Here is a 24,656-nt window from a genome sequence, read left to right as displayed (position 1 = left end):
GGCTAATTTACTCACTTGTACATTATCCAAGGCGGCCACTGAGATAATCTCTTCCACAATGGAGGACTGAAGCATGGTGATGCTGACCTTGGGCAGGACAATCAGTCCCTGAGTTTTGGTGGAAATACTCTCCTCATAGACATCGCTGAGGAACGAGTCCCCGGGTCCCTGCAGATGCCTCTCCGTCGTGGATCGCTTAGAGTTCGAGTGAACCTGCGACCAGTAGCTTAAGCTCTGATCCCGCTTCAGGATATTGTCGTTGTTCACCTTGGCGATGCAAGATGTGTGGATGAAGTTCACCACCGAGAGCAGGTGCATTGATTGAATTGTCGGGACGGCGGCCTCCACCATTCTGAAAGAGCAATAAAGTTTAAATAAAGCGAAATAACTTATAATTATAATTAAATAATTTTAGTTTATCTCATTTTTTATAACATTATTAAATATTTTTTTTTGCAAAACAACAAAACATATATATATTAATTTAAAATTTTTTAAATTTAATTATAATTTGCATTACTTTTTATAAAAATTTGTGATTTAAAAAAAAATAATGATGGTATATTCGGTATATATTTTATTTTAAACGTTTTAGTATTTTTATTTCGAATGCATGGTATTTTTAACGGTCAAGGGCGGTCACACTTTTGGGCCACCACACGTGTAGAAAAGAACATATTATTGATAAACTACTTCTTTGTGCAAAAATGAAAACACCAAAAGCCAAAGAATCAGAAAACGCTGAATTAAAGCCGATTAAAAAAGAGCCCAGCGTCGTGGAGGATGGTAAAGTGACCAAGAAATCAAAGGCGAAGCCCAAAAAAAAGACGGTTAAAGTTCCAAAAGATGAAGTAAAGGCTGCTGTCCAGGAAAGTCCCAAAAAATTGTCCGCCAAAGACCTGGCCAAGATCGAAAAGAAGAAGGCCAAGAAGCAGTCACAGAAGCTGAAGAAGCAACAAAACAAACTGGCGGCCAAGGAGGTTAAGACGGAACCAGAAGCGCCGGTTAAGGTTGAAGGTAAGGCCATCAAAATGGAAAAAGTGGAGAAGGAACCAACGACGACTTCTCCAAAGGAAAAACCAAAAGGAAAAGTGTCTAAGAAAGCCAAAGCCAATGCCAATAACAAGGATGAAGGTAATGTTAACAAAAAACCATATTCCCATAGATTCATCAATTCTGACATTTTCATCGCACAGAAGGAGTTAAGCGGATCCGGAATCCTGAAGAAGAGGCGTCCACCGTTTTCGTAGGTAATCTGCCCATCAACACCAAACGTGTCCAGCTGGTGAAATTGTTCCAGCCCTATGGATTGGTTCAATCCATCCGGCTGCGCACCGCCGGGGGCAAGCAGCTTTTCAAGCACAAACAGCGCAAGGTAGCCGGCTCCCTGAACGCCTACGTGGTGCTCCAGAATCCCGAGATTGCCCAGCAAGCGCTGGCTCTTAATGGCACAGAGTTTAAAGAAAATCACCTGCGGGTGACGCCCGCGTCTATGGCGGAGAAGTTCGGCCAGGGAAAGGATCAGCAGCCCAGTGACAAGGATGCCAAGCGAACCATTTTCGTTGGCAGCCTAAAGTACTGTAAGTAAAGAAGTCAGTAGTTTTAACTAAGTGCTAACGTTAAGTGCTACTCATTCCAGCGGCCACCGAGGAGCAGCTGCGAGAGATCTTCTCAAGTTGTGGCGAAATAGACTACATACGCTGCCTGCAGGATGGCGACAAGGGCTGCAAAGGAGTAGCATACGTCTGTTTCCAGAAGCCCGATGCTGTGGGACTAGCTCTTGAACTGAATCAGACGCTTCTGGATGATAGGCCAATCAACGTGGAGCGCTATCAAGTCAAGAAACTGGGCGCCAAGCAAGTGCGCGATGCTGCCGCCGCCTCCACTGCTTCGAAGACGTCCTCAAAGACCAAAGCTAAGAACCAGAATTCGGCGGGCGCAAAAAAAAGGCTAGACAAGAAGAAGGGCAAAGAGACCGGTAATGTGAAAAAAGAAGGAGCACCTACTGGTCAAAAGAAGAAGTCAGAGTACCGGGGCGTCAAAGTCGACGGCATCAAGAAGGCCAAGAAGCCTAAAAAGAAAAGCAATGACCTACAAACCGCTCTTGCCAAGAAAATAGCGCCCAAGCAAAAAAGTTAATATACATTTAGACTAGGCATAAGATTTGGAATAAGTTGCAATTTAATTCGATGAGATTCGTTTGACTTTTTGTTACGAAGTTAACAACTGGATTAGTTTCCGTAGCGGACACTAGATTGATTATGTTGACCAAGTAATCGTTGAAAGATTACTCAGAGAACAACTTAAAAATAAAATGCGAAATTTTAAACAATGTGTATTATGTATTATAATTAAATAATTAAATAGAGCGCAAAACAAAACAAAAGCATCTGCCAAAAGGCTTTGAAATAATTCTCAGTCAAAGAATACATCGAAAATAAAATGTTACTGCTTGGGATCTGCTTTATTTGCAGTGTCAACCCATTAGTGCTAAATGCATTTCCTGTGGTAAGTTACTTGTTAAATGACTTTTTTTGAGGGATTCTACAATCGGTCCTCTAGGAATCCCAGGCCAATTCCAAGGATCTAGGTGTCCTGAATGCTCGCTTGACCGATCCTGCTGACTATCCCGACCTCACAAATGGTCTTACCGATGCGGAGGTACAGGAGAGCCTCAAGGATCTAACCCTAGATGATCTTAACTCCTTGAACAAGCTACTTGATGAGCGCCTTGGTCGAGATGAAGATGTCGACGATGACGGTAAGTAATCACTGTAGATGATCTTTCATTGTCACCGGCTGAAACTTTTCAAAGAAAGCGAGCCTAACAGCCCATGGTGGACAAGCGATGGCCAATATACGCAAGCAGGACTTTCAGTCTATGGATGTAGGTCTCGATGATAACTGCCGGGATGAGGACGATTCCGATGAAACAAAGCCTAATTTGTGCACCAAGAGACCCACTTGCCCGACCACCAAGCGTTGCTCAAAGAAAAGCACTTGCGCGCCGAAAACCACTCGAATGTGCTCAACTAAAAGCGCTTACGAGAATTGCAAGCCAAAATCCGGTGGCTTTGTGGACGACGATCTTTTAAGCGAAACTACCAAATCTCCGAAGCCAAAGAACAAAAAGTGCAAGAAACCTAAAGATGATTTCGAATGCGAGGCAGATGACTTTCTGTGCCAGGCCAGCAGGCGATCAAGAGGCAAGGAAAGTAGAGACACACTTCTGGATGAAGAATATATTCCAGGGCAGGAGTTGACTGGAAATGCGCAGCTGGGTGATGAGCTCACATCAGCATTCAATGATCAAGGTGAACCATTGAATGATGCACAAATAGAGCTATCAAACTCCGACTTTGTCAACAACTTTGGGCTAGAAAATCAAGCCATTGTGAAGCAAGGTCAGCCTTTTGACTTAGGAAGGGATAGCAAGATTAATACAGAGCAGAAACATCAAACTAATTTAAAAAACGAGTATAGACGTCAAAATCCTTTGGAATACCCCGAGAACTTGAAGCACGAACCTTCAGGTCAATTGAAAGAAGAAGATCAGGCCAATTTGGATCAGAACTATAATGCTAAGATTAAGCGAGAACAGTCTACTGACTTAGAGCTAAGAAGCCAGTCCACTTTGGATCAAGAAGATGAGCTTAATCTAAACAAGGAATATCAGCCAAATTTAGATTTGACCAATCTGGGTAATTTCGGGCAGGAGCATCAGGCTAATTTCGATTCAGAATATCAGAACTTTCAAAAAGATCATTTGAACAACTGGGAGAAAGAACATCTGGCAAACTTCGATGCTGGACAATCAGCTAGTTTGCATCAATGTGAACAGCAGTTCAATCGGAATCAGAATGCACCTAATGTAGAGGGAGTCGACAGAGCTGAAAACGAACCGATAGCGAATGAAGCAGATCCACTTGATCTTTACGATCGCCATCAGTCCTCCAGGACGTCACATAGTAAGAGAGAACAAACAGAGAAGCAATTTGAGGAGCAGATGCGCAATAAAGATGATAATAAACAGGCGAGTATCAAGGATGAGCTGATGCCACTAAACTCTAATCGGCCCAAGCAGGAACATCTCTTCGATAGCGAAAGGTAAGATAACTACGATTTTGTTGCTTCCTTACCATCACTTATCTATTTTATGTTCAAGTTTTATTGCCAATAATGCTCGGGATCCACCTCGTTATTTGATTCAAATGCAAGACGACTACATACAAAGTGAAAATGAACGTGGCGAACGTCGATTGCTCGAGGATCGAAGGGAAAGCGAGGCGTTAAACATGGACAAACTCACGGAGGAGGAGCCCAGAACAATGGAGGAATTCCATTTGGATTCCGAGTACAGGAGGAAAAAGCGCGAGAATAAGAACACTAATGACTCCCCAGAGGTGAGTGGGCAACCACAAACCTCTTTATAGAATATACATTTGTATGCAATTAGAACTCCAAAGAAACGTATATAAAGATGCTGATGGACTCTTTTCCGCGGGATCAGGGTGGCCGGATCAACGCCCATGCGGCATTGAGGCAGTCCAATCTCGCCCATTTGCGCATCAAGCGAAGTTGAGTTATATATGTATATTTAACGCTATACTTGATAAATGCCTTTATATATATTTTTTATATGAACCCATAAAATGATAATCCAGAAATACGAGAGCTGCGACTTTGTTTTTCCTATTTCTGGTTTTGATTATACGATTACATTATACGATTTGGAATTGCCAGCAAATTTTTCTTGTTTAAATTGTATGGTAATTAAATTGAAATGAAATTACCGTATCGTCATTCCTACTTACCTTTGTAATCCCTCCAGTAGAAGCGGTGTAAGGAAGACGTTCAGTTGACCTTTTAGCCTGGCCACCACCGACGTACATACCGCTCCTCCCTCAGCCTGCAGACTCATGAACTCGCCATCATCAAATCCGTTCGTGGTCTTGTCCGATTCCTCCTCTTTCAAGAGCACACTGGGGTCCCAGGGATGAGACTTGGGTCCGCCCATAAATGTAGCCGAGCTGTTGCTTCCAGTGGCGTTTTCGTATCGAGGAACCACTTTAATCTCCCGCCAACAGGAGTAGAGATCAAAGTGAGGCAGCATCTTGCTGCCAATATAGGTCAATCCACCGTCTTCGTTCTCCGAGAAGAGTGGAGTAGAAAAGACATCTGGACCCAAGGGAAAGGAACATCCATTCCAGTTAAAGCACTTTACCTGCGACAAATGATTCAGGTAGCTGGCCATCAGCAAAGGTGAGTCGATAATTGGCCGGTTGACCTGCTGGTGCAGATTGACCAACGCCACATCCTCTTGTGAAGACATGGCCGATATGAAAGAGTTGGAAGACAGTGATGGGGTGCCAGATGATGAGCCACGAGAATCAGCCTGCAGAAGGAATACCATAAAACTGTATTAGATATATTCTGAGTGGAACATGAAATTGAGTTGTTTTCGGCTTCTACAACTAAAATAGCCAGTTTAAAGGGCACAAGCAGAAAAGTGTGAGAAACTTTTTGTTGAAGTGCAGCAAAGATTTTGGTCGGTTTTAGCGTTATAAATATAAAGACTTAAAATCAAATTGCAATAATTTTCAGCTAGTCGAATTGACATTAAATTAGTAATTTGTAAAGTTTTCAAAATTAAAAGATAGCTAACAAACAATACTAATTTCAAACCAAACACATATCGAAATGGAATTTTTTGTTGATTGATACCGGTAATAGCCCACACCCTACAGCCTCAAAGCTTATGATATGAATTAAATATAGGATCGGGAGCAATAGACTCCACATGCAATAATACACAACATACTTTACATGCATTTGTTGATCATCGAGAATTTGTTTGACAATTTTTGGAAACTTATAAGGTAAGAAAGGAGGTCTACAGATACATTCAGATTATTCAGAACAGACTAGCATTCGAATTTCGGCTTAGTTAGGCTACTTGTTAGTTAGAAGAGGTTGGTTGGTTGCTTGTTGTTGGTACTAAGAACTACTCACATCATGAACAAAATGTCGGTACTCGGGTCGAGATGAGATATTTGCTATTTTTCTTATTGGTGTGGCAAGACCGTGAATGCGTCTCGCGTCTTCGTTCTGGGTGATTTTTGATTTAGGTTTTGGTTTTTATATCGATTTGGTTAGTTCATTAATTGATTTGGGATTTTAGAGATGAGTCGAGTTGAGGAAAGGAATAGATTTTAGGTGTGGCTTACAGTTTAACAAAATCAGCAACAGTTTCTCAATTTATGCTTTAAAGTGTAGACCGATATTGAGAAATTGTTGCTTAAGAGTTATTAAAAGTAAATGTATGTAGATAGACTTATGTTTAAAGAGCGAAGCATGCACTGAAATAGACTCGAATCGAATAATATTTCGAATTTGGGTTAATATTGCCGCCTTGATTATTACATGGGTGATATGGAATTTAGTGATAAACTGAGTTTAATACAAAATTGGCCTCAAAGCAGCAAAGCTAAACGCGCTTGGTGTAGATAATTCACTGAGTAAATCGGCCTAACATTATAAAATACGTAATCGAGGTGTTTGAGTATATGATTTTTCAGCTTTACCAGTTCTGTGGTGCTCTGCGGGCGTTTTGGAAGTGTTTTGTTGCCATCGGGAGCGTGGATCTCTAGATCGCTGCGATATGTGGGTAGTGTGTGACTTCCATTATCGTTTTGGGCTCCAATGCTAGTTTTGAAGATATATTTTTAGTCGGAATATGATGGGGTCGGAAATAATTTGTATATGCGCACCTTAGATCCGACGAGAATCGCTTCTTTCCGGACAGCACCACGGATCCACTGTTTACACTGTTTCGCTGCTTCATGGATCCCCGCTGAGACAGGACATTGGATATATCTTCTTCGGCTGAGAAGAACATCTCTGAGGGATTCTCCGACGTCAGCGATATAGTGCGTTGCACTTCGCGTGGCAGCTGATCTCCACCTAGTCCCTGGACGTGAAGCGCAATATCGGCGATCTCGAATTCCAACGGATGTGAATGAGGTGCCGAGTGCGACATTTCATCCGGTATCTGCAATGGAAAATATATTAGGATTAATATTAATATCAAAATTACAATATTGTGCCGCACCTCTGTTTCATCATCGAGGACATCGCCCGTCAGTCTGGAGTCGGAAATGCTAGTCTTCGGTGGTGAAACCCGCAGCCTATTGGAATCGGAACCGCGCCGATGGCTACTTCCCGCTTCGCCGGCAGACGCCTCGTGCTGTAGCTGTAGTTTCTTGGAGGGACTATCGAGCAGACGGGCGTAGGGTACCTCCACGGAAGTTTGTCTCGTACATGGATAGCGCTTGGTCTTTCTTTCCAACGTATTCGGGGATCCAATGCTCTCTCGAGACTTATTTCGGCAGTTGGGCTCAGGTTTCTCAACTCCAGTTGTTCCACTTGCACCGATCTTAAACTTAGTGCCATCAGGCAGAGAGCAGAGATCCGTCTTCTTCAGACTTCCGTTTCGCAAATCTCCAGCTGGTCTGTACAGGCGGCCTTTGCCATTAAAATCCCCTGTATCGTACAGCGAGACACAATGAAGACTGTAGGGCGGGGTGTGGAAGACAAGTTGACCCTGGTGGAGAATGCTTTCGCCAAAACCGAAGTCCTTATTATTGTTGATGATGCTGAAATTGCAAAGATATAAAAATTAAATGGATTTTCTTAATATATAATATATATTTGATTCTTATTTTCTATTAAACGTGTCATTTTACTCACAAGTATCGCGCAATATTGTAGTTATCGTGGGCATCCTGCGCCGTTGGCTTGAAGAATTTTTGTCCATTTCGATTGCTTCCGAAAAAGGCACATCCACCGATACAGCCACAACGTGAGATCTCAGTGCCGGAGGACAATGCACTTCCGTTATTGGACCACAGGAACCAGAGTCGCTTGAATTTGGCATCGTGCTCACGCAGAAAACTGCAAGTACAACCACAATTAGAATCAATAGACTAAGACATAAATCCTGATCTTACTTGTGCTGCACGAGATGCAGTTCGTGATCCGGAATGGGTAGAGCCGAAGCTCCCTCCAACAAAATGGGCCCCAGCGAAGTGCAGCCCACCTCTACCCAATTTTCAGTTATCTCCGTTTCTGGTGTACGCTTGGTATGTGTTTCCGAGAAACTTCCCCTAAGCTTCCGCGTGGCCTCCTCCCGAGAATCTCGGCGTGAGAAAGAGTTCGAGCTTCGCTTTCCGGCCTTTCCATGTGAAGCGTAATGAGATCCTCCTGCGTCCTGAGACTTTAAGGAATCCTGATCAGCTCGTCTCAGCTTGCCTGAACGATTACTGCCCGTAGTGTTGGTGTTGAATGTCGAGTTCGTCGTGTGGAGCATGAACAAACGCAATAGAATGGAGGGCAGAAGCCCAGAGATTCCCGACTTTACGCGCTGACCGTGAAGATTACAATTGGCCAAACGAATAGGAGAGATCCAGGCATGCAAAGCGGTGCCACTTTCTATCAGATATACATCCACGGCATCCACCGAAACGCGCGTCATTTTGTATTTTATATCCTCGGAGGAGGGACACTTGTACTTCTTCTCTTCCTTGGTTTGGGGGCACAAATTGCTGGGCACTCCGTGATGGCAGTTTCTTACTGTCTTAGGTGACTTTAAACAGTTCTCCGGATCAATGGCCAAGAGTATAAGTGTCTCCAGACCTGTAACGACGTTTACAAGCTGTGGTAGGGTAAGCTTTCCGGTGAGTTTGCCCAGCTGGACCTCCACGAGCCAGGAATATTCCAGAGTGTCCTCGTCCAGAGCACAGCCCTCATTACTGAACATGGCATGACCTCTAACCTGTACAGCGGAGAGCATTAGGTGACCCTGGTTAATATGCTGTTCCCTCTGCGAACGCTGCACGCAATCCGATGTGAGTAAATACGACGGACTTACTAACACTTGCAGAGTGGTTTCATGATACTTCTTATTCATCTCGAAGCCGAATCTTTCTATTAGAACGACCGGACAGGGCGGATCATCTTCATTGCAATTCTTCATTACGTGCGCCTGAATGTCATGTACTATCACAGAAACCATAACCTCCAGAGGACGATATAGACGAGGATCGAAGGGTTTGCGTTTTTCCTCGGGCGGTTGAGTCTCTGAAATAGATTTATTGGCCAGCTCCCTTTCTTTGGCCAGCAGTTGGTCCTTGGGATTTACTTGGGCAACACCGGGCTCCTTCATATTTACATTCGATTGCTCCATGTCTGTGAAATTCTGATCCTCGCCGAAAATATTTTCCTTCAGGCTAATAAAGTTGCGCAGCACATTTCCATAAGCCATAAGCACGGAGCTACCAATCTCCAGTTCCACAGTAACGTGGTCTGCAGCCAGCGTTCCAGGATCAAATTTACTATACTGTTCAGGTGGCTGTTGCCAGCTACTAACAGGTGATTTTCTAACTTTTGGTATCCTCATGGGACTCAATAAGATCTCCTCTTTTTCCGGCGTGGTTATATCCGCTTGAGGATCTGGTCCTAGTGGTGGAACTGGATGATAAACATACTGAATTGACAGTGCCAGAATGGGCACTGCCCAACAGTCGATCCAACCGGCAGAGCGCTGGCAAATCTTGCGCCACTTCTTCGAGTACAACTCTGGGCGCCGGATGAGCTTGCCCTCCCTGGTCAGCAGTCTTGCGTTCTCATCTATGGCTAAAACAATAGGACGCACCGAGGACACTTCCGGTACGTATAAGCTCAAATCCAAACCCTCTCCGTGGATCCAAAACTTAAGAGTAACCGTCTTGGGCAGGAAATCGTCAAAGGGAAGGGCGAAACTCATCTCAAAGACGTCTCCACAGAAAGCCAGATGATTGTTCTCCTGGTTGGCACTACTGCAATCGATCCAATTGTACTCGTTGCACAGCATTAGGATTTCGAACTCATGCAGGCGGATGCTAAAGTTACAGGTATACGGAACAAAACTGAGTATATCCGGCCTGGCCTTGTTAGCCCAATCCTCGATGAGATCCTGGAAGAAGCACTTGTGTTTGTACACGATGAAAGCACTCGTCTTGCAGCCGGAGAGAGAAATGCTCCAATCCTGTGGTGCGTTCCACTTGGTCGGGTAGTGTATGCGCACCTTGTACTCCAAGGACTCGAACTCTGCCAGGCTGCGATACTGCAGCGAAGTGGTGGCCTCCACGTGGAAGAGCTGTCCCTGGATCTTCGATGTGTAACCATCGGGTTGAGTAACCCAGGGAATTGTCATCTCTACATACGAAGCAGGTCCCACGGTAATGTGCATTGCATTAGTCTCTTTTTCCTTGGAAAAGAGTATGTCAATAGTTGCCTCATTTAGCACGCACAATGTCACATCGAAGGATTGATAGCTGCGAAGTTCCCCTGGCTGGGGTGTGGGTGTAACTTCTGCCTCCTTCCAATCAGAAGGGTAAAAGTACCTGTACAGATGATCTCTTTGCCGATCTGCCCACGGTCCGTAGCTGAAATCAGTGCCTCTGAGACACCTGGCATTTATGCCCCAGACCGGAGGCGAAGGCTCCACAACATCACCGTTGGGCAGAACAATCTGTACAGGATGTTCCGGCACCACGCCTGGCTCGTCCATGTAGAAGTACAAATCCATTTGATTGGACATCATCACCACAAAGCCTTCGCCCATATATCGCGGTGGTTCATCAATCAAACCAGTATACTTGGGACTCGGACAGAAGAGCACTTTCGCATTTTCGACCTTGGCCTTCACAAAGTGCATAAAGTGATCCAATCTACAGACAGCTGGCTTTGTACTGTAGGTGCAATGGGCCTCTTCCACGGAAATCGATAGGGTCGTCGGCGTTAATCGGTTTCCAAACACAAAGCGACCGGAGCAAACGTCAATTTTAATCACCGGTATTAAATCCCGCCAGGTGGTGGCCTGCATTGCCTCCGAGTTCTTCACATTCTGAATTCTCTGGCTCTGCCGTGCATTCTCCAGGTTCATGTGGTGTTCCTTTAGCTTGTTCCTCTCCTCATTGCTCGCCGCATCTGTCGGTATAAGCAGCGATGGTTCCAGACCAAACGTCTTCTCCAACGTGTCGTACAAATCCGATCTGTTGTATATGTGCAGCTCGTAGCCATTTAACTGGACCGATAGGCGCGTGTCCGAATGGGAAAGATCTATGAAAAGTAATTGTCATCAAAAGTGTTCGATTACTCCCTTATTCCAGCTCACCTTCTGAGACATCCTTGGGCACATAAGAGCGCCACCAGCGGAATATAAAGTATCCGTCCTGCGCCCGCACTGTGTAGTCATACGTGATGTAGACGAAGTCTCGGAACATTATCTTTCCTGCGAGCGGATTTAGAGCAACAGAACCGATCTTGAAGTACGCGCCCTTGATGAACCAACGGTTGGCGATCTTCGTTATCAGCATGCCAATCACACGAGAATTGTAGAAGGTGATATACGTCACCCAGGTGATCGTGGTCAGGAGCGACGCAAGCAACCATATCTAAAAAGATTTCAGATCGACATAAGGTTTTAAGAATAAAGCAAATAATATAAATATCCATGAACATAATTAAACAATAGTTTATTGCCGTTGTGGGTTTTAAAATTTATTTTTAAAAGTAATAAAACAATTTTTATAAATCCTTTTAAATTTAGGCCACTTTTCATATCATTGTCTTCAGGAATAGAAACCATCTTTGTAGAAAAAAAATCATGTACAATTTTCAAATATTTCGAATATTTTCATGATTATAACCAAAATGAGAAAGTCCGAGAATTACGTAAAATTTTGTAAAATATCCCTCTTGAATATGGCAGTGGACACGGTTTTTTAACTGGACTTTAATGTGTACACAATCAGAGACATTTAAATGGGCAGCTGTGCAGTGATTTCTTGATTCCCTACGAATACCACGACTCGAGGACCTTGCAGGGTGTGTCTGTGAATATGAAACCGGTTAAGTGGTCACTCTGCTCCTCCTCAATGATGGTGCAGCCATTGGCAAAGGTTAGGTTTAAGCCACGGCCAAGGAGCTGGGCCTCCAGGGACTGCTTCCGGATACAGTGGGCGCCCCGGAAGTAGGCGCGACCAGTAAGGGGATTAATAAAGTCCGCCCAATAACCATTATCCATGATCTCACGCGAATTGAAGCTGGCGAAGTGAACGAAAGAGCGTATGGCCTTGTTAGCATCTGTGTCCTTGTATCGCATTCCAATCATGCCGAAGTTCATCGAGCTGCCAAAGCGGACATACGGATGCTGGAACAGGCGACGCATGTAGGTCACCAGCAACTTGGGGCAAGCCACCACACACATTTCGGTAGGTGCTACCAAAGAGTCGAAATTGGTATCGTTTTCCTTGACCAAAGTCTGTTCATCGGCCATATAGTAGTTGCTGGTATAAGGCTGATCAACCGAAGAAATAAGGCCCTGATACGCTGGACCCACGCAGTTTGGCATGTAGAACAGATCAGTGTGGCGGCTGTGAAGGATGGGACACTGATGATTCATCACTCCCTGCTCATCCTCCGGATCCGTGTCGTCGAGGTCGTCGAAAAAGACCAACTCGGGAAAGCTGCTGCTCCCACTGGATCTCCGTATGTGGGATATAATCTGGCCATTTCGCGTCGAGAGGCCTTGAATCACCGTTCGCAAAGCCTGCATGTCTGACTATGGATGGTTGGACCTGGAAGGCTGCCGCAGTTGGTTCCTCGAGTACTCGGATTCTCTTCGCGTGAACCCACGAAAATGATTTTACTCCTCAAATTTTTGAGGATATAGGAAATTTTGATGATTTGTTAAATGACTGCGTTTTAGAACGAACGACTGAAAGATTTCATGTGTGCCCCGTCGTTTTTGATAATTTTTAATTAATGCTAAATTATACCACTCCCAAAATATGGTAGTCTTTATATAGAGTGGATAATGGCTTTTATGACCGGCCTCATTGAACGCTGGAGCTTGAGTATCAAATAAAAAAATCGGATTTAATAGAAGAATGTCTGAAGGGTTGGTGTTTTAAAAGAATCGAAACTTGACAGATTAATTTTGATTTATAAACCCAAGTTTACTCAAGCTAATTCTTACTTTTCAAACGATTGATCCACATAAAAGTTAGTAACTGAAAATGTTTACCAGCTGTGGACTTTAATTGCACAAACAAGCAAACTACATTTAAAAACAAAACTCCTTGTGTAATGTTAATACAATGAATTATGCCAATAAGATAAGATTAAGTAAAGTCATCTGTCTTAATCGCTAAATAAAAACCTAATTGCCACCATTTATTATGGAATTAACCTATAGGGCTTACTATTCTTACTTAAAATGTCTTTTTAGTTAGACTAAAGACCCAAGTGGATATTCATTTTGACTTTATAAATGTTCTTAATCCCAATAAAAGAGCTAAGATACTTCATAAAATTGCTCTTGTTTAGGCTGTATTTTTAAATAACACTTGATGTCGTCTATCTTTAAATGGAATATAGTAGAATTAAAAAGAAAGACGACTATAAAAAAAAGATATGGGAAATCTATATTCCGATTTGAGCTCTAGATCAGCCTAGAAACCAGTAGTCTTATCTTCGCCGGGGCGGCGGAGTGACAAGTAGGCGGAGTATGTGTGCTTTCCGCTGCTCCCTTTGACCATTGAACCAATAAACGTGGAGATAAAGGCAGTCGCCGGCTGATTCACTGGCATGCCAGTCGTATTAATCAAATTACACACATATGTATGCCCTCATCATGGGTATCAAGTTTCGCATTCTGAAGCGTATTCTCACCATGCGCGCATCCAGATTCATGTCGTTCAAGGAGACATTGTGGGTGCTGTTCCAGGTGCCCACTTCTGGGAATCCCATGGGCAGGCTGTCATCGCTGGTGTCCTCCACTTCTAACGCCTCCATCGCCGCTTTTCTCTGTGTGTATGTGGGCGGGGCGGGGCGGTGTGTGCTGGGATTCGCCTGCTGCGTTTGTTGATATTGCTGTTGTTGCCGCTGCTACTCAGGTTTTGCACTCGCGATTAGCGATTGCTCATAGCCGCGCTCATTATCACCGATCACAGGCTATGTATATCATTCGATTATGGATTGCACACATTGGGCTCTTTAATTTTAAATTAAATTTACTATTCTACACACACACTTTAACTGAACGCAGACACACACACACGCACACAGGTTCGATTTTTCCCACTTTGTTTAGGAGGTCGCGGGTGTCTCAATTTTCGATTCGTTTTTTCTCGCCTTCTCATCGAGGCAGCTCACTGCCTTTTATCACAGCAAGAGTTGCAACTACCCGGTCGCGTTTTAAGCTAGATTAGCTCATTAATCGCTGGCTATGAAGCGCGATAAAAATAAAAATAATTTCGCCTCGGACGAAAACACTCCCATCGTTTCTTCTTCTTCGCGAACAGCTGATCGATCAGGGATGCACAACAAGCAGCTATTAACTGAGTGGCAACGCCGGGTGACGTGCGATAGTCACGGCTCGCGGTAGAGATGCGCAGATATCTGGTGAAGATGGCGCGTAAAGCTGTCTTTTGAATAATACAAAATTTCAATAAAACTGATAACGTTGTAAAACAAAATGTACTTGCTTTTATTTTAGTTTTAAAACAATTATAGAATGTATAGTAACATAATCATAAACATTGCTTTGAAGTAATAGTCTGGGTTTTTAATATCACGATAAGCTAATTAAAAAGCAATAAATTCAACATTGATTAAAGTGTTAAAATGGTCATTAGTATAGTTATTGTCTCAATCTACCTAACGAAATGCATTGTCAAAAGATGCCCAATAAATTACGTTCAAAATATAATATTCATATCATATATGAATATCTGTGTCTATTTGTAACTTCACGAGTCACGAATAAGTCACGATCTAATCTAATCTTGTATGTGCCTCCGCCAAAAGCACTCACGCTGCCATCGCTAGCGGGTAACTCACGGCTACGCGTTAGTCCCTTTCAAACAGCCGTGTGATTCACTTCGTTCGTAATAAAATAAACTGAAAGCAGAGAAAAGCTGCTGCGAATCAGTTGTTAACTTGCATTTAACAAACAAACCAATTCCGCTGACCACTGGTGATGTCACAGCTGCGCTCGAAAGTTATTAGCCTCTACAAGCACGTAAGTTGCGCACAGTTTACCGGCGGCACGTGCACCCCCACCCACCCAAAAGAAAGAAAAACCGAAAAAAATTCAACCTAGACCATCCCCAATTGACATTGCGTAAACACTTGCAGTTGCAGTATTTGGGCCGCGAATATCCCGGCCTGAACGGGCCGCAGAAGTTCAGGAAGCAGATCCACGATGCCTTCATGAACCACAAGGACGAGCAGGATCCCAAGAAGATCGTCGCTCTGCTGGCCCAAGGACGCTACTTGGCCAAGGAGGTGGAGGCCCTGTACTCCCTGAAGAAGTACCGTAGTGTCAAGCAGCGATATAGCTACAATGACTAAGTGGGCGGAACGTAAAACGGCGGGCGGGAGGCGTGGCAGCGATGCGGAAATCGCGGCGAAAATACAAGGACTGATGCTGGGGATTGGGGGGAGCACGAAGATGGAGGTGTAGAAAGAATCATGAGAATATGATAAGTTTCGCCTTGCTTGTCGCACACAAAAACCCAAAAAATATACATACATACTTACTGATATGCATATTGTTCGGCCAAAAAAAAAAAAACGCAACCCAAAACACACAATAATAATTTCAAATGTCTTGTCAATGTCCAACTTAAAGTTTGTTATTGAGGCACCCAAAAAAAGCGAAAAACGGACCGTAGCTAATAAACGAAGCAGCCATTGAATATAAACCAATTGACTTTTATGATTTTAAAACATAAAAATAGCCGTGGCAATTGTAACTTGTGTGGCATTATCAATCCTGTTTTATGAACTTCCTGGAAATAGTATAGCATTTAGCCTTATTCCCATTTCAGGTGTAAGTTCCACTTTCCCTCTGATCGGTGACCTTGAAGGTATTCCGCCGGAAGGGGCCTGGCAGGTGTATGTTTATCTGGGTCTATTTCGGATATGTCGCAGTGATAAAAAGTATCTATCAGATATTCGGTGCGCCTGCCAACATGTCCGAATGCGTTGGGCGCCGTCTCGCCGTCGCGTATTGACAATACTGCGTATTTAAATTCATCTGACCGCTGATCGCAGGTCGCCCCAGTACGAGTATACCTATAAATATATACACGCTGACCATTTGAGCGTCCATGTTTTGGTGATAAACAATCGCCGACGTTTTCGAGCTGATTGAGCTTTTCGTTTCGCGCTGACGAAAACATGAAAGCTCTTTTGCAATGCAACTAAAGATCTACGTTCATACCATTCACTATTCAATGTTATCAGCGAGCTTTTCACTGATAACAGAGAGCAGGAATGTCAATGCGAAAAGCGCGCGCTCATTGTAAGTAGATTGTTACATGATAAGCTATCAGTTATTTTCGTATTTACGTAGGCTGTCTGATCGGCACTTTCAAAGACAAGCGAGATTTAAATAACAAGCAAAGCTCATTAAATTACTTAAATATATAAAACAATAAAAGCGTTTATCAACAATCCTATTTATATAAATGAACTATATTAGTTTGACTTTAAAACCCTGTAATTATCCTTATTAAAGAATATTTCATAAATTTCTTGAAAGAGCTGAAAATCATTGAGATTTGTAATATAATAAGCATTACAAAATAAATTAAATCAAATTGGGAGTTTTAATGCAACTATGTACTATATTTAATGGGTAATGTAATAATTTAACACTAATCGATTGACACTTTAATTGCCTAATATATATAAAACCTTAGAGGATGAAACATTAATAATTATAAATAAGTTTTACAATCAAAACCCTTGGAAACATTTGTGCGCGGGGCGGTATGTATACAGAACAAAAATAATATTCGCATGGGAGTGCACCTAAGTCTACAAATCCTAGCCTAAAATCACAATCTTTTCCAGTGGAAAGCGTTATGGTGGTGACTTGGGGATGTTGAGAGAGCAGCTAGCTATTCACATTTAGCCAAACTCAAAGCCGAGCACCTCGTCCAGTGCGTAGTCAAAGAGTCGAAAGTCGTCCTCATAAATATCGTACAACTTGCGTATGGCACCGATGGGCAGGGGATCGAAGTAGTTGCGCAGATTGGCTCGAGTGCTCGACGGTTTGTGACCAGTGGGGAATGTTAGATTGTCGGCTCCAGCCAGGTAGAGAGCCAGCGCTGAGTCATCCAAGAGAGTGTCGTATTTGCCTGGGAAAGTGGTATGGTAATCAATGGTATCTCGGTAATATGATCTTGCAACTCACCCACTACGTTGTACTTCATTACACATGGATTGCACAGTTTGGCTATAACCTCCCAGTGCTCGTTGTAGTCCGACTGATTGGCTCGACTCAGCTCCGGGGTGACCAGATATTCAATGAACTCCCCAAAGCTGACATCATCGCCGCGTTCCAACGAATTGTTGCTAGCTCCCGGGCGCAGCTCCTTCACGATTTGGCGGCCAACGCGCGACTGGAAGTAGCGGGCACTGGGGGAATCACCCTCCAACTTATTCCGATAGGCGGAGAGAAGACGCTCGAGCGGATGTCGCACCAGGATAAATCGCGTATACTCATCGCTGAGAACCTGTTGCTGTTCCGCTTCGGATAGATCATAGAGCTTAGTGAACATGCCCACGGAGTGGGCCAGGGATCCGGGAATCTGTAGGGGATCGGTTCCGTTGTGCCACTTGTTTGTGAGCATCATTAGCACACGCTTCCAGTTTGTGCAGGCAACCTGGAAAACGAAGAATCATATTCATGGATTTGTTTAGTTGAACACTATTCTTTGGCCAATTAAGCCAAATAAACAAGAAAAATAATTCCTCTTCGTTTACATTATGAAGAATTTCAAACTGAAGGTTACGTTCCTTGAAAAATGGAAAAAAGATTTTGGGGCGGAGGAGTGAATCACTCGGTTCTTGAGCATTTCGCAAAAGATCATAATGATAGGGAAGCACCGATAAGCACGAATACATCAACCCTTTTTCCAAAAAATTTTTAATGAGTGGATTGTGTAGATAATGGACTGATTTATCTATGTGCAGGTGTCTTCCCGCACACTCACCTCAAAACCATTTACAACTCACTGATAGTCATTGGAAATGTTTATAGATTGTCTATTTTTAATGACTGGCAATTATATTGTAATTAAATTCTAATAGATTTACCTAATTAAAAGTGTTCTGACACAATAATCGAAATGTGATTAGACAACTAATTAAACGAAATTAAGCACTACATTTCATTCATAAATCGAAAGATAATATTAATTGCAGATAATATGAGGATTTTATGAAGTCTAAATGAAGTGAAATTGAGGCCAGTAATTCAATTCAATATGTATCGATACGTAACTATAAAAATCAAAAGAAATTCAAGTTCTTTTTCGTGAAACGAGAGGCAATACGAACCGGCATTAAAATTTCATTTTTTATTTCGACTTTCTGAGGTCAGGCGTTAAATGAAATCTCCTCAACATTTGACGAGCTCAATTACTTTGCTTTTAATTGCCAACTGCAATAAATTATAATCTTCGCCAAGAGAGATGGCCGGATGGGTTTCCCTACTGGGAGGCATTGGGCAATAAGTCAAGTTGCTAAAGTGAACTAACAACTAGGCAAACTAAGCACATAAATACGAGTCGGAGTGTATATACAAAGGCATTTCGTTGGGCGGCCAATGTCGAGCCCAATTAAACACCGCAAAAACATTTCACATTACAAAAGCAAACAAATTCCGTGTACGTTTAGCCAGTGGAAAGCGTAGGTAAAATGTGAGGCAATATACAGAAATACACAAAAAGATCAGCGTCGAGGTTAAGATATGTCAAAATGTCGATCTAAAGTGAAATGCACAATGTTATTTTTAAGCAAAAATTTAAAAGCGTTTGCCAGTTAAGGCGCTATTCCCCGTCACTTATCTCAAATGATTGACTGTTTACAAACACTTTCTAAATAATCCAAATCCTTAGACAACTATTCCATTTTTAAACAAGTCAGCTTGCACTGAGTTTAAACAACTTTTAAAACTTAAGGAAGAGTCAATATGCCACATGAAATAAAATGTGAAACTTAATACCAGTCGTATTAACGACTTGTTAGTCTTTGATTTTTTAGAATCCATATTTTAATTTAGTTGGTCAAACTAATCGAGGCTTCTAGATGCCATTTCCGATATCGGATAGATATAGAACTCATAATCACTTGCAAAATGTTGGATAACCTCCCAATACGTAAGCGATAAACGCAACATTTTACAACTAACGCAATTTTTTTATGGCCATTAAAGCAACACGCGATGGTCACATAAAGTGGCGAGCCCCCCTTTTGGAGGGGGGTCAGGTGGAGCTGGTTGAAGAGGGTATTGGCCAAGGGTAAACATAAACAATTTACGACTTCATGGAAGAACGAGCCGAGGGAACATGCAAAGCTAGCCGCTCAACAAGTGGCGAATGGGAATGCGAAACCAGCAATTGAGATCTGTAAACGCTCCACTGACCCCTCCTGCGTGGTGAAATCGAAACCAGTCGCGCCAATGTGGGATGATAGTCATTGAAGAAACGCCAAGATAACAGGGAACGTGTGTCGAGGCATTCAGGTGGCATGTTAGCCAAACACGCCCCCTCCGGCAAGTGGAACACTTCAATGGCACACAGTGTGTCTAGCTGACTTAGTGAAATGTGGCTTTAACTTAGTAAGTTCTACGAGATCAGATAGTTCGAGTCCAGTCGATTTGAGCGGAGTAAACAATGTAATTATCTCAGCGGTGTAACAGTTTAACATTCTAATTTGTTTACTATTTAAATTTACTTTAATCCCTATAATCTATAAACTTGCGTGCATAATGAATAAACTTTAATAAAATAAAAAAGGTGAGGGTTCAAAGGGCAACGACAACATGAGACGCCAAGCTATTTCCGTACCACTCAACCACCTTCAAACACCGAAGAAACCAACACCTGCAATCTAATCGCATAGTTTTGGTTTGATGTTTTCCAATAACTCACTCACAGTGATAAGGGAAAAGCTGTTGAGGCAATTTCCGATAGCTGATTCCCTAAAAAATTTAATTTCCTAATCCAATTAGGCAAATCCCAATGAGGCTCTCCTCGGTTGGGCAGCACATTAATTTAATGAATAGATTACCCTTATCTAGAGCCGTGCGCGTCATAGGATGGACACTATATAAATATATTTAATATTCATTTTAATAATGATTATCAAATGGAGTCCATAGCAATGTTTCAAGACATTTTGGCCTTTGACTTGAATCTTAAAGATTTGCGCTTCGAGCTGACTGGCAATGGGATGCAAATGGCAACGACTTGCAAATGGCTGGCCTATAATTGCCGGCCATTTGAGAGAGGAGGTCATTATTGCATTATTGCAACTTGCCGTGGAATTCTTGCCGCTGTAATTGATCGTTAAATCGCGTGAAATCAGCACTATTATTGTATGCACATGTATAAAGCTGACACGAGAATCGACGCCTCTTTTCGATAAGCCAGACGTGGCGCGAGCTTAGCAATCAAATCGTTATGGAACACTCTGTAATCTAATCAAGTAAGCCGCACTGTAAGGATTTTATGGCTGGAAATCTGATTATTTGGAGGACTGTCTGCGATGTCGTTTCACATAGCTGGCGTTTAATTGTAGGCCAAACAAACATACTACATACATACATACTATCAAGCATCATTTATGCCGATGCCAAAAGCCGCAGCATCAACAAAACCTCAGCATGTGCTTCAAATTGAGTTTGATGAAAAACAAGTTTCTATAAACAAAGCGGAGGCAAAAGCTGACAACTGAGACACAGATGCCGATTTTGACTAATGTATGCGGTCTTTTGATGGCAGAGCACATGGCAACCACCGGAGAAGATTTATCAACACATTTATGTTTGGAGATTGTTGTTGTTTGATCTGCGATCAAATTTAAGTAATTCATGGATGCACCGCTTACTAAGCATTATATATCTTGCAAAATGAATTTGAAAACTTAATAAAAAAGAGAAGAAGCAAATAAATTCAACATAAAACAAGTAATCAAAATATTTAGCTGAATGAGCCCATTTCATACAAAAGACAACCACATGCCCCTATCTCGCACCCTAATTCGCAGAGCCAGCATTTGAATGTATTCCCCTTTCAGTTGATTCAACCATACCTTGGGCACATAGCAGTAGAGAAGTTTGTGCTTTTTGTCCACGATCATGTGGTCCATCTGCAGCTCGCTGAGATCCTCCAAAGTTTGTGTGTGGTCGCCAAGCAGCTCGCATTGGCGCTGCATGAACTCCTGGCGTTGTATATTAATGGTTTGCGTTAGCTCCAAGCTCCGGCGGGTTATTTTAACGTTGTTATTATTGCCATCCTCAAACGGAAGGCCAGTGGAGAAATTTCCCAGGAGCGAAAAGCCGATTGAAATGCAAAACGAAAGCCAAACCAGTTGATCCATATTAACCGCGATTTGCTGCCCGACTTTCCAATCGGTTGGTTGACAATCGTTTGAGGTACTATCATTGGTTTTGGCTGTCTTCAACTCTGTCGCTGGCGACCGAAGTACTTGACGCGATGGACGAACTTTAGGGTGGCTGCGTTCTCAATGCCCAGCTCTTTTAAAGTAGCCCTGCCGCTGGAGCGTTGGTCGTCGATCGGCTGATTCGTGTCCACGTTGAGCAGTCCAAAACAGCGCCATAGAAACCGCCACGAGACGAACGCGCGATGATCATGCCCGTTGCGATGAGCGGAGTGAACTAACTCGCCGGTGGAGCTGGCCACCGGAACTGGTTGCCGTCGTTCGTCGGAGTCGTCGGCGATTCCCCGACGCCGAAGACGCTCTTCGCACCGCTCGCGTTGGCTGCGCTTGTGCTGTGCCCGCGAGATCAAAGCAATTGCCCTCTTCAGCTGAGCGATCGTGGGCTCGTGCTGGTGGAGCTGCAAGAAAGCGACAAGCAAGTTTAGGATAGAGTGATTCTGGAGTCAAGAAAATCGCGTTAGCACTTAAAGGTTTTAGATTAAGGGTGTTGAATAGGAATAATACTAGTAGAATAACTGGAGAACATCTTAAGAATGTTAGAATGTTCTGACCCACTTTCGCTGCCTTATTATACATGACTTTCAGCTAAAGCTCAAGCTTCTGAGGCGCCAATTGACGATGTTACTGAAAGCAAGTGCAAGCAGCTGCGATATAAATCAATTCAAGGAAATACTGACCACCACTGTGAGGGTGCTGAGTCCATCTCGCTGCACATAGATCGTTGTAGCCCGTCCCTCGGCGATGGCTATCTGGAATTGAAATATGAAATATGTAGAAACTGTAGTACGTTCAGTTCAGCGCAATGGAAGCGCGTAACGGGCGCGGATATCTTCATAATAAAAGCCCATCAATTAGCACGTTGATTGTACGGCAGTAGGTCAGTAGTAGTCAATGGCCAATATCGGTGACGAAAGCATCGTCGCAAGAACGAACACCCCAAAGTGCTAATTGCAACTGGTATTAGTGGGTTGGAGGAGTAACTGGTTGTATGGAAGACTTTGTGGTTGTTAATAATATTTGCACTTGGGTGGAACTATAGGCGATCTAGTTTTGTCAATCAGATTAAGCACTAAAATCTCTAGATGTAAACAAAATTTGCAGTCTTTTATTATGCAGATTAAGGCGTTTTGAACGTCAATTTGCGGAAAATGCGGAATAATCTGGAACTATGTCGAATTAGGAGCATTAAAATGATTGACCGACATTTGTACAATGTCCGAGAGTGCGTCAAGACATGATTAAGACATATAAAATGGAAAACTTTTGCAAAGAATTGATTAGGTTTAAAGCGCAACAATGAAATAAATATGCAAACTGAATGCTTAAAACGCGGTAAATAACAATAATGCTGACTAATACTAAGAGCTTAGCCAATACATCCTAAGATAGAAGTTATTGTAAACCTGGAGTTCTACTCCGTGGGTTAAACTGGGTATTACCTCGCCACGCAGTTCAATGTTTGTTATATCGTGCGGAATGTCCGAGAGAGTCTCAATATCCTGCAGGATGCGTCGTAGTTCCTCGGAAGTGCTGGCCAACATGGCTTTGTGTTCGGCTTGATCAAAGTCGTTCCGTAGGCGGCGGGCATTCTTAACAACACGGGGATTCCTCTTCCGCTTTTTTTTCTTTCCGAGAATTGGTTCGTTTCTATTGCGAGCCTCTCGAACTGCCTGTTTGCGTAAATTGAGTGGCATTTTTTGCAGTTTCTTGTAGGTCAGCACATTATTCCTTTCCGTTTTTTTCTCCTTGCGTATAGATGGTTGTATTTGACTTCCTCGGAATGGCGAGCGATCTCTGCTTGTGTGGCGATCCATTGTAATATTCCTATATTTTTTACTTTATCTGCAGAAAACAAAACTTGTTTTGTTTCTTTAACAGCTGTTTAATGGCGCTGCCATACTTCTGGACAAATGTTATCGCAGCTATCGATAGTTAGCTCTCATCTCTACAAGACCGCGCATATTTAAACAGCTTGTTAAGTAAAATTTAATGTTCCAAATTGAAAAGTGACCCAGGAAATTGTCGGCTAGCACATATAAAAATAAATAGAGGCACGGTTGCCTCAGTTCACTTTGCCTTGGCTATATTCAAAATTCTTTTCTTTTTTCCTGGAACTTTGGCTTTTAAATTTTTAGTTTTTCTTAAAAATGTCTAAAGGCACTGGACCTTTGTCTAAGTTGTACAATGTTACCATCAGTACTATTGATAAATTTGTTCCAGGCGCAGTTCAGCCACTTTGGCAATCCCCAGCTGGTAAGTATCCATTAAATATTACCGAATATATATTAATTAATTTCCATTTAGGACCCCGCACTGTGTTTTTTTGGGCTCCAGCGTTTAAGTGGGTATGTACAAATATCTAAATTTTCAAGTTAAAAGTAATCTAATATTAAGCCCAGCATTAGCTGACTTTAAATGTTTGGAAAATTCTTATTAACAATAGAACAATTAAAGTGGTGTTTTTGCGTTGCCTAATTGATTTCTTGCTTTATAATTTCAGTCCTTGGTGCTGGCTGGGCTGAGCGATACGTTAAGTCGTCCTCCTGCCAATATATCGCTGAATCAGTGCGGCTCCTTGGCAGTCACGGGCTTGATTTGGTCCCGCTACTCAGTGGTTATCACACCCAAGAACTACAATCTTCTGGCCGTCAACATAGCCGTCTTCATAATCCAGGGTTATCTAATGGTCAAGCACCTGAGGTGGCGCAGCGAGAATTCTCGGAATGCCGTGTTCAATCATTCGCACTACCCAATCAAATCGGAGGATGATTGGTAGCAAGAAAAGCCGTTTATTGAAAGTTGGCGTTATTTGATTTCATCATTATTTTAAATCATCTGATGTATTTATGTATTAAACGAAATACATAAGGTCCGGGAAGACTTTCGTTTATTCCTTGAAAAGTCTTTGTAGACTGAAAAACGACTGTTTAGTTACTCGAAAAAGTTAATGCAATCTATAAAGACCGTTCTGTGGCAATAAATGCTTTCCATATTGAATTACACAATGAGCAAATCCTTTTTTTTCAAAAAGATTATCAAAAAATTAATGAACTTAAAAATGAGAATTCGTT

The 24,656-nt window shown here is 42.6% G+C and overlaps 8 protein-coding genes across 14 annotated transcripts in view; 4 read left to right on the top strand and 4 right to left on the bottom strand.

Annotated features, from left to right (window-relative positions):
* LOC6614450 (transmembrane protein KIAA1109 homolog) overlaps positions 1 to 14,129 on the bottom strand; it is a 28,266-nt gene extending 14,137 nt beyond the window's left edge. For all 6 annotated transcript variants that reach the window (XM_032727139.1, XM_032727147.1, XM_032727145.1 and 3 more), the window contains exons 1-9: positions 13,777 to 14,129; positions 11,216 to 11,495; positions 8,010 to 11,160; positions 7,750 to 7,953; positions 7,112 to 7,655; positions 6,771 to 7,051; positions 6,585 to 6,705; positions 4,815 to 5,395; positions 16 to 352 (exon numbers count right to left, since the gene is read on the bottom strand). In XM_032727139.1, coding sequence (XP_032583030.1) covers positions 16 to 352; positions 4,815 to 5,395; positions 6,585 to 6,705; positions 6,771 to 7,051; positions 7,112 to 7,655; positions 7,750 to 7,953; positions 8,010 to 11,160; positions 11,216 to 11,495; positions 13,777 to 13,899 — 5,622 coding nt within the window. In that variant the 5' untranslated portion in view covers positions 13,900 to 14,129. The remainder of the gene's footprint in view (positions 1 to 15; positions 353 to 4,814; positions 5,396 to 6,584; positions 6,706 to 6,770; positions 7,052 to 7,111; positions 7,656 to 7,749; positions 7,954 to 8,009; positions 11,161 to 11,215; positions 11,496 to 13,776) is intronic.
* On the top strand, positions 636 to 2,332 carry LOC6614449 (nucleolar protein 12). The gene is made up of 3 exons (XM_002038846.2): positions 636 to 1,134; positions 1,197 to 1,580; positions 1,640 to 2,332. Exons 1-3 carry the CDS (start codon positions 708 to 710, stop codon positions 2,137 to 2,139), a joined length of 1,311 nt encoding a protein of 436 aa, XP_002038882.1. The 5' UTR covers positions 636 to 707; the 3' UTR covers positions 2,140 to 2,332.
* On the top strand, positions 2,426 to 4,672 carry LOC6614448 (titin homolog). 2 transcript variants are annotated; one of them, XM_032727159.1, is made up of 5 exons: positions 2,426 to 2,508; positions 2,563 to 2,761; positions 2,820 to 4,107; positions 4,166 to 4,403; positions 4,457 to 4,672. In XM_032727159.1, the coding sequence occupies exons 1-5, from the start codon at positions 2,443 to 2,445 to the stop codon at positions 4,580 to 4,582; spliced, it is 1,917 nt and encodes a 638-aa protein (XP_032583050.1). In that variant the 5' UTR covers positions 2,426 to 2,442; the 3' UTR covers positions 4,583 to 4,672. The 2 variants fall into 2 exon arrangements, with proteins under 2 accessions (XP_032583050.1, XP_032583051.1); XM_032727160.1 differs by having other exon boundaries at positions 4,467 to 4,567.
* Positions 11,592 to 13,095, bottom strand: LOC116803468. The gene has a single exon (XM_032727174.1). The coding sequence runs from the start codon at positions 12,656 to 12,658 to the stop codon at positions 11,897 to 11,899; it is 762 nt and encodes a 253-aa protein (XP_032583065.1). The 5' UTR covers positions 12,659 to 13,095; the 3' UTR covers positions 11,592 to 11,896.
* Positions 14,130 to 14,957: 828 nt separating the features above from the next.
* Positions 14,958 to 15,816, top strand: LOC6614446 (electron transfer flavoprotein regulatory factor 1). Its single transcript, XM_002038843.2, has 2 exons — positions 14,958 to 15,127; positions 15,244 to 15,816. Exons 1-2 carry the CDS (start codon positions 15,086 to 15,088, stop codon positions 15,457 to 15,459), a joined length of 258 nt encoding a protein of 85 aa, XP_002038879.1. The 5' UTR covers positions 14,958 to 15,085; the 3' UTR covers positions 15,460 to 15,816.
* An 896-nt stretch (positions 15,817 to 16,712) lies between these two features.
* Positions 16,713 to 21,531, bottom strand: LOC6614445 (carbohydrate sulfotransferase 13). Its single transcript, XM_002038842.2, has 3 exons — positions 21,217 to 21,531; positions 17,312 to 17,783; positions 16,713 to 17,255 (listed from the first exon to the last, which is right to left on the bottom strand). Exons 1-3 carry the CDS (start codon positions 21,502 to 21,504, stop codon positions 17,026 to 17,028), a joined length of 990 nt encoding a protein of 329 aa, XP_002038878.1. The 5' UTR covers positions 21,505 to 21,531; the 3' UTR covers positions 16,713 to 17,025.
* On the bottom strand, positions 17,645 to 23,414 carry LOC6614444. Its single transcript, XM_002038841.2, has 4 exons — positions 23,025 to 23,414; positions 22,263 to 22,334; positions 21,217 to 21,983; positions 17,645 to 17,783 (listed from the first exon to the last, which is right to left on the bottom strand). The coding sequence occupies exons 1-3, from the start codon at positions 23,397 to 23,399 to the stop codon at positions 21,585 to 21,587; spliced, it is 846 nt and encodes a 281-aa protein (XP_002038877.2). The 5' UTR covers positions 23,400 to 23,414; the 3' UTR covers positions 17,645 to 17,783; positions 21,217 to 21,584.
* Positions 23,415 to 23,595: 181 nt separating this feature from the next.
* Positions 23,596 to 24,546, top strand: LOC6614443 (mitochondrial pyruvate carrier 3). Its single transcript, XM_002038840.2, has 3 exons — positions 23,596 to 23,838; positions 23,890 to 23,930; positions 24,086 to 24,546. Exons 1-3 carry the CDS (start codon positions 23,733 to 23,735, stop codon positions 24,359 to 24,361), a joined length of 423 nt encoding a protein of 140 aa, XP_002038876.1. The 5' UTR covers positions 23,596 to 23,732; the 3' UTR covers positions 24,362 to 24,546.
* The last annotated feature ends 110 nt before the right edge of the window (positions 24,547 to 24,656 follow it).

Source organism: Drosophila sechellia, chromosome 2L (genome assembly GCF_004382195.2).
Source record: "Drosophila sechellia strain sech25 chromosome 2L, ASM438219v1, whole genome shotgun sequence".
In the NCBI taxonomy this organism is placed as follows: Eukaryota; Metazoa; Arthropoda; class Insecta; order Diptera; family Drosophilidae; genus Drosophila; species Drosophila sechellia.
The sequence above is the reverse complement of the archived record's forward strand: the minus strand, read 5'-3'. Positions and strand labels throughout refer to the sequence as shown.

Coding starts and splice junctions, on each gene's coding strand:
- LOC6614448 (XM_032727159.1), top strand. CDS start 2,443: ATGTTACTGCTTGGGATCTGCTTTATTTGCAGTGTCAACCCATTAGTG. Junction 2,509..2,562: donor TGCTAAATGCATTTCCTGTG/GTAAGTTACTTG, acceptor TCGGTCCTCTAG/GAATCCCAGGCCAATTCCAA. Junction 2,762..2,819: donor TGAAGATGTCGACGATGACG/GTAAGTAATCAC, acceptor TTTCAAAGAAAG/CGAGCCTAACAGCCCATGGT.
- LOC6614443 (XM_002038840.2), top strand. CDS start 23,733: ATGTCTAAAGGCACTGGACCTTTGTCTAAGTTGTACAATGTTACCATC. Junction 23,839..23,889: donor ACTTTGGCAATCCCCAGCTG/GTAAGTATCCAT, acceptor ATTTCCATTTAG/GACCCCGCACTGTGTTTTTT. Junction 23,931..24,085: donor GGGCTCCAGCGTTTAAGTGG/GTATGTACAAAT, acceptor TTATAATTTCAG/TCCTTGGTGCTGGCTGGGCT.
- LOC6614445 (XM_002038842.2), bottom strand. CDS start 21,504: ATGGATCAACTGGTTTGGCTTTCGTTTTGCATTTCAATCGGCTTTTCG. Junction 17,784..21,216: donor TCTACTGCTATGTGCCCAAG/GTATGGTTGAAT, acceptor TTCGTTTTCCAG/GTTGCCTGCACAAACTGGAA. Junction 17,256..17,311: donor AATGAAGTACAACGTAGTGG/GTGAGTTGCAAG, acceptor CCACTTTCCCAG/GCAAATACGACACTCTCTTG.
- LOC6614446 (XM_002038843.2), top strand. CDS start 15,086: ATGTCACAGCTGCGCTCGAAAGTTATTAGCCTCTACAAGCAC. Junction 15,128..15,243: donor TTATTAGCCTCTACAAGCAC/GTAAGTTGCGCA, acceptor AAACACTTGCAG/TTGCAGTATTTGGGCCGCGA.
- LOC6614449 (XM_002038846.2), top strand. CDS start 708: ATGAAAACACCAAAAGCCAAAGAATCAGAAAACGCTGAATTAAAGCCG. Junction 1,135..1,196: donor TGCCAATAACAAGGATGAAG/GTAATGTTAACA, acceptor TTCATCGCACAG/AAGGAGTTAAGCGGATCCGG. Junction 1,581..1,639: donor CGTTGGCAGCCTAAAGTACT/GTAAGTAAAGAA, acceptor TACTCATTCCAG/CGGCCACCGAGGAGCAGCTG.
- LOC6614444 (XM_002038841.2), bottom strand. CDS start 23,399: ATGGATCGCCACACAAGCAGAGATCGCTCGCCATTCCGAGGAAGTCAA. Junction 22,335..23,024: donor ACATTGAACTGCGTGGCGAG/GTAATACCCAGT, acceptor TTTCAATTCCAG/ATAGCCATCGCCGAGGGACG. Junction 21,984..22,262: donor TCAGCACCCTCACAGTGGTG/GTCAGTATTTCC, acceptor GCTTTCTTGCAG/CTCCACCAGCACGAGCCCAC.
- LOC116803468 (XM_032727174.1), bottom strand. CDS start 12,658: ATGCAGGCTTTGCGAACGGTGATTCAAGGCCTCTCGACGCGAAATGGC.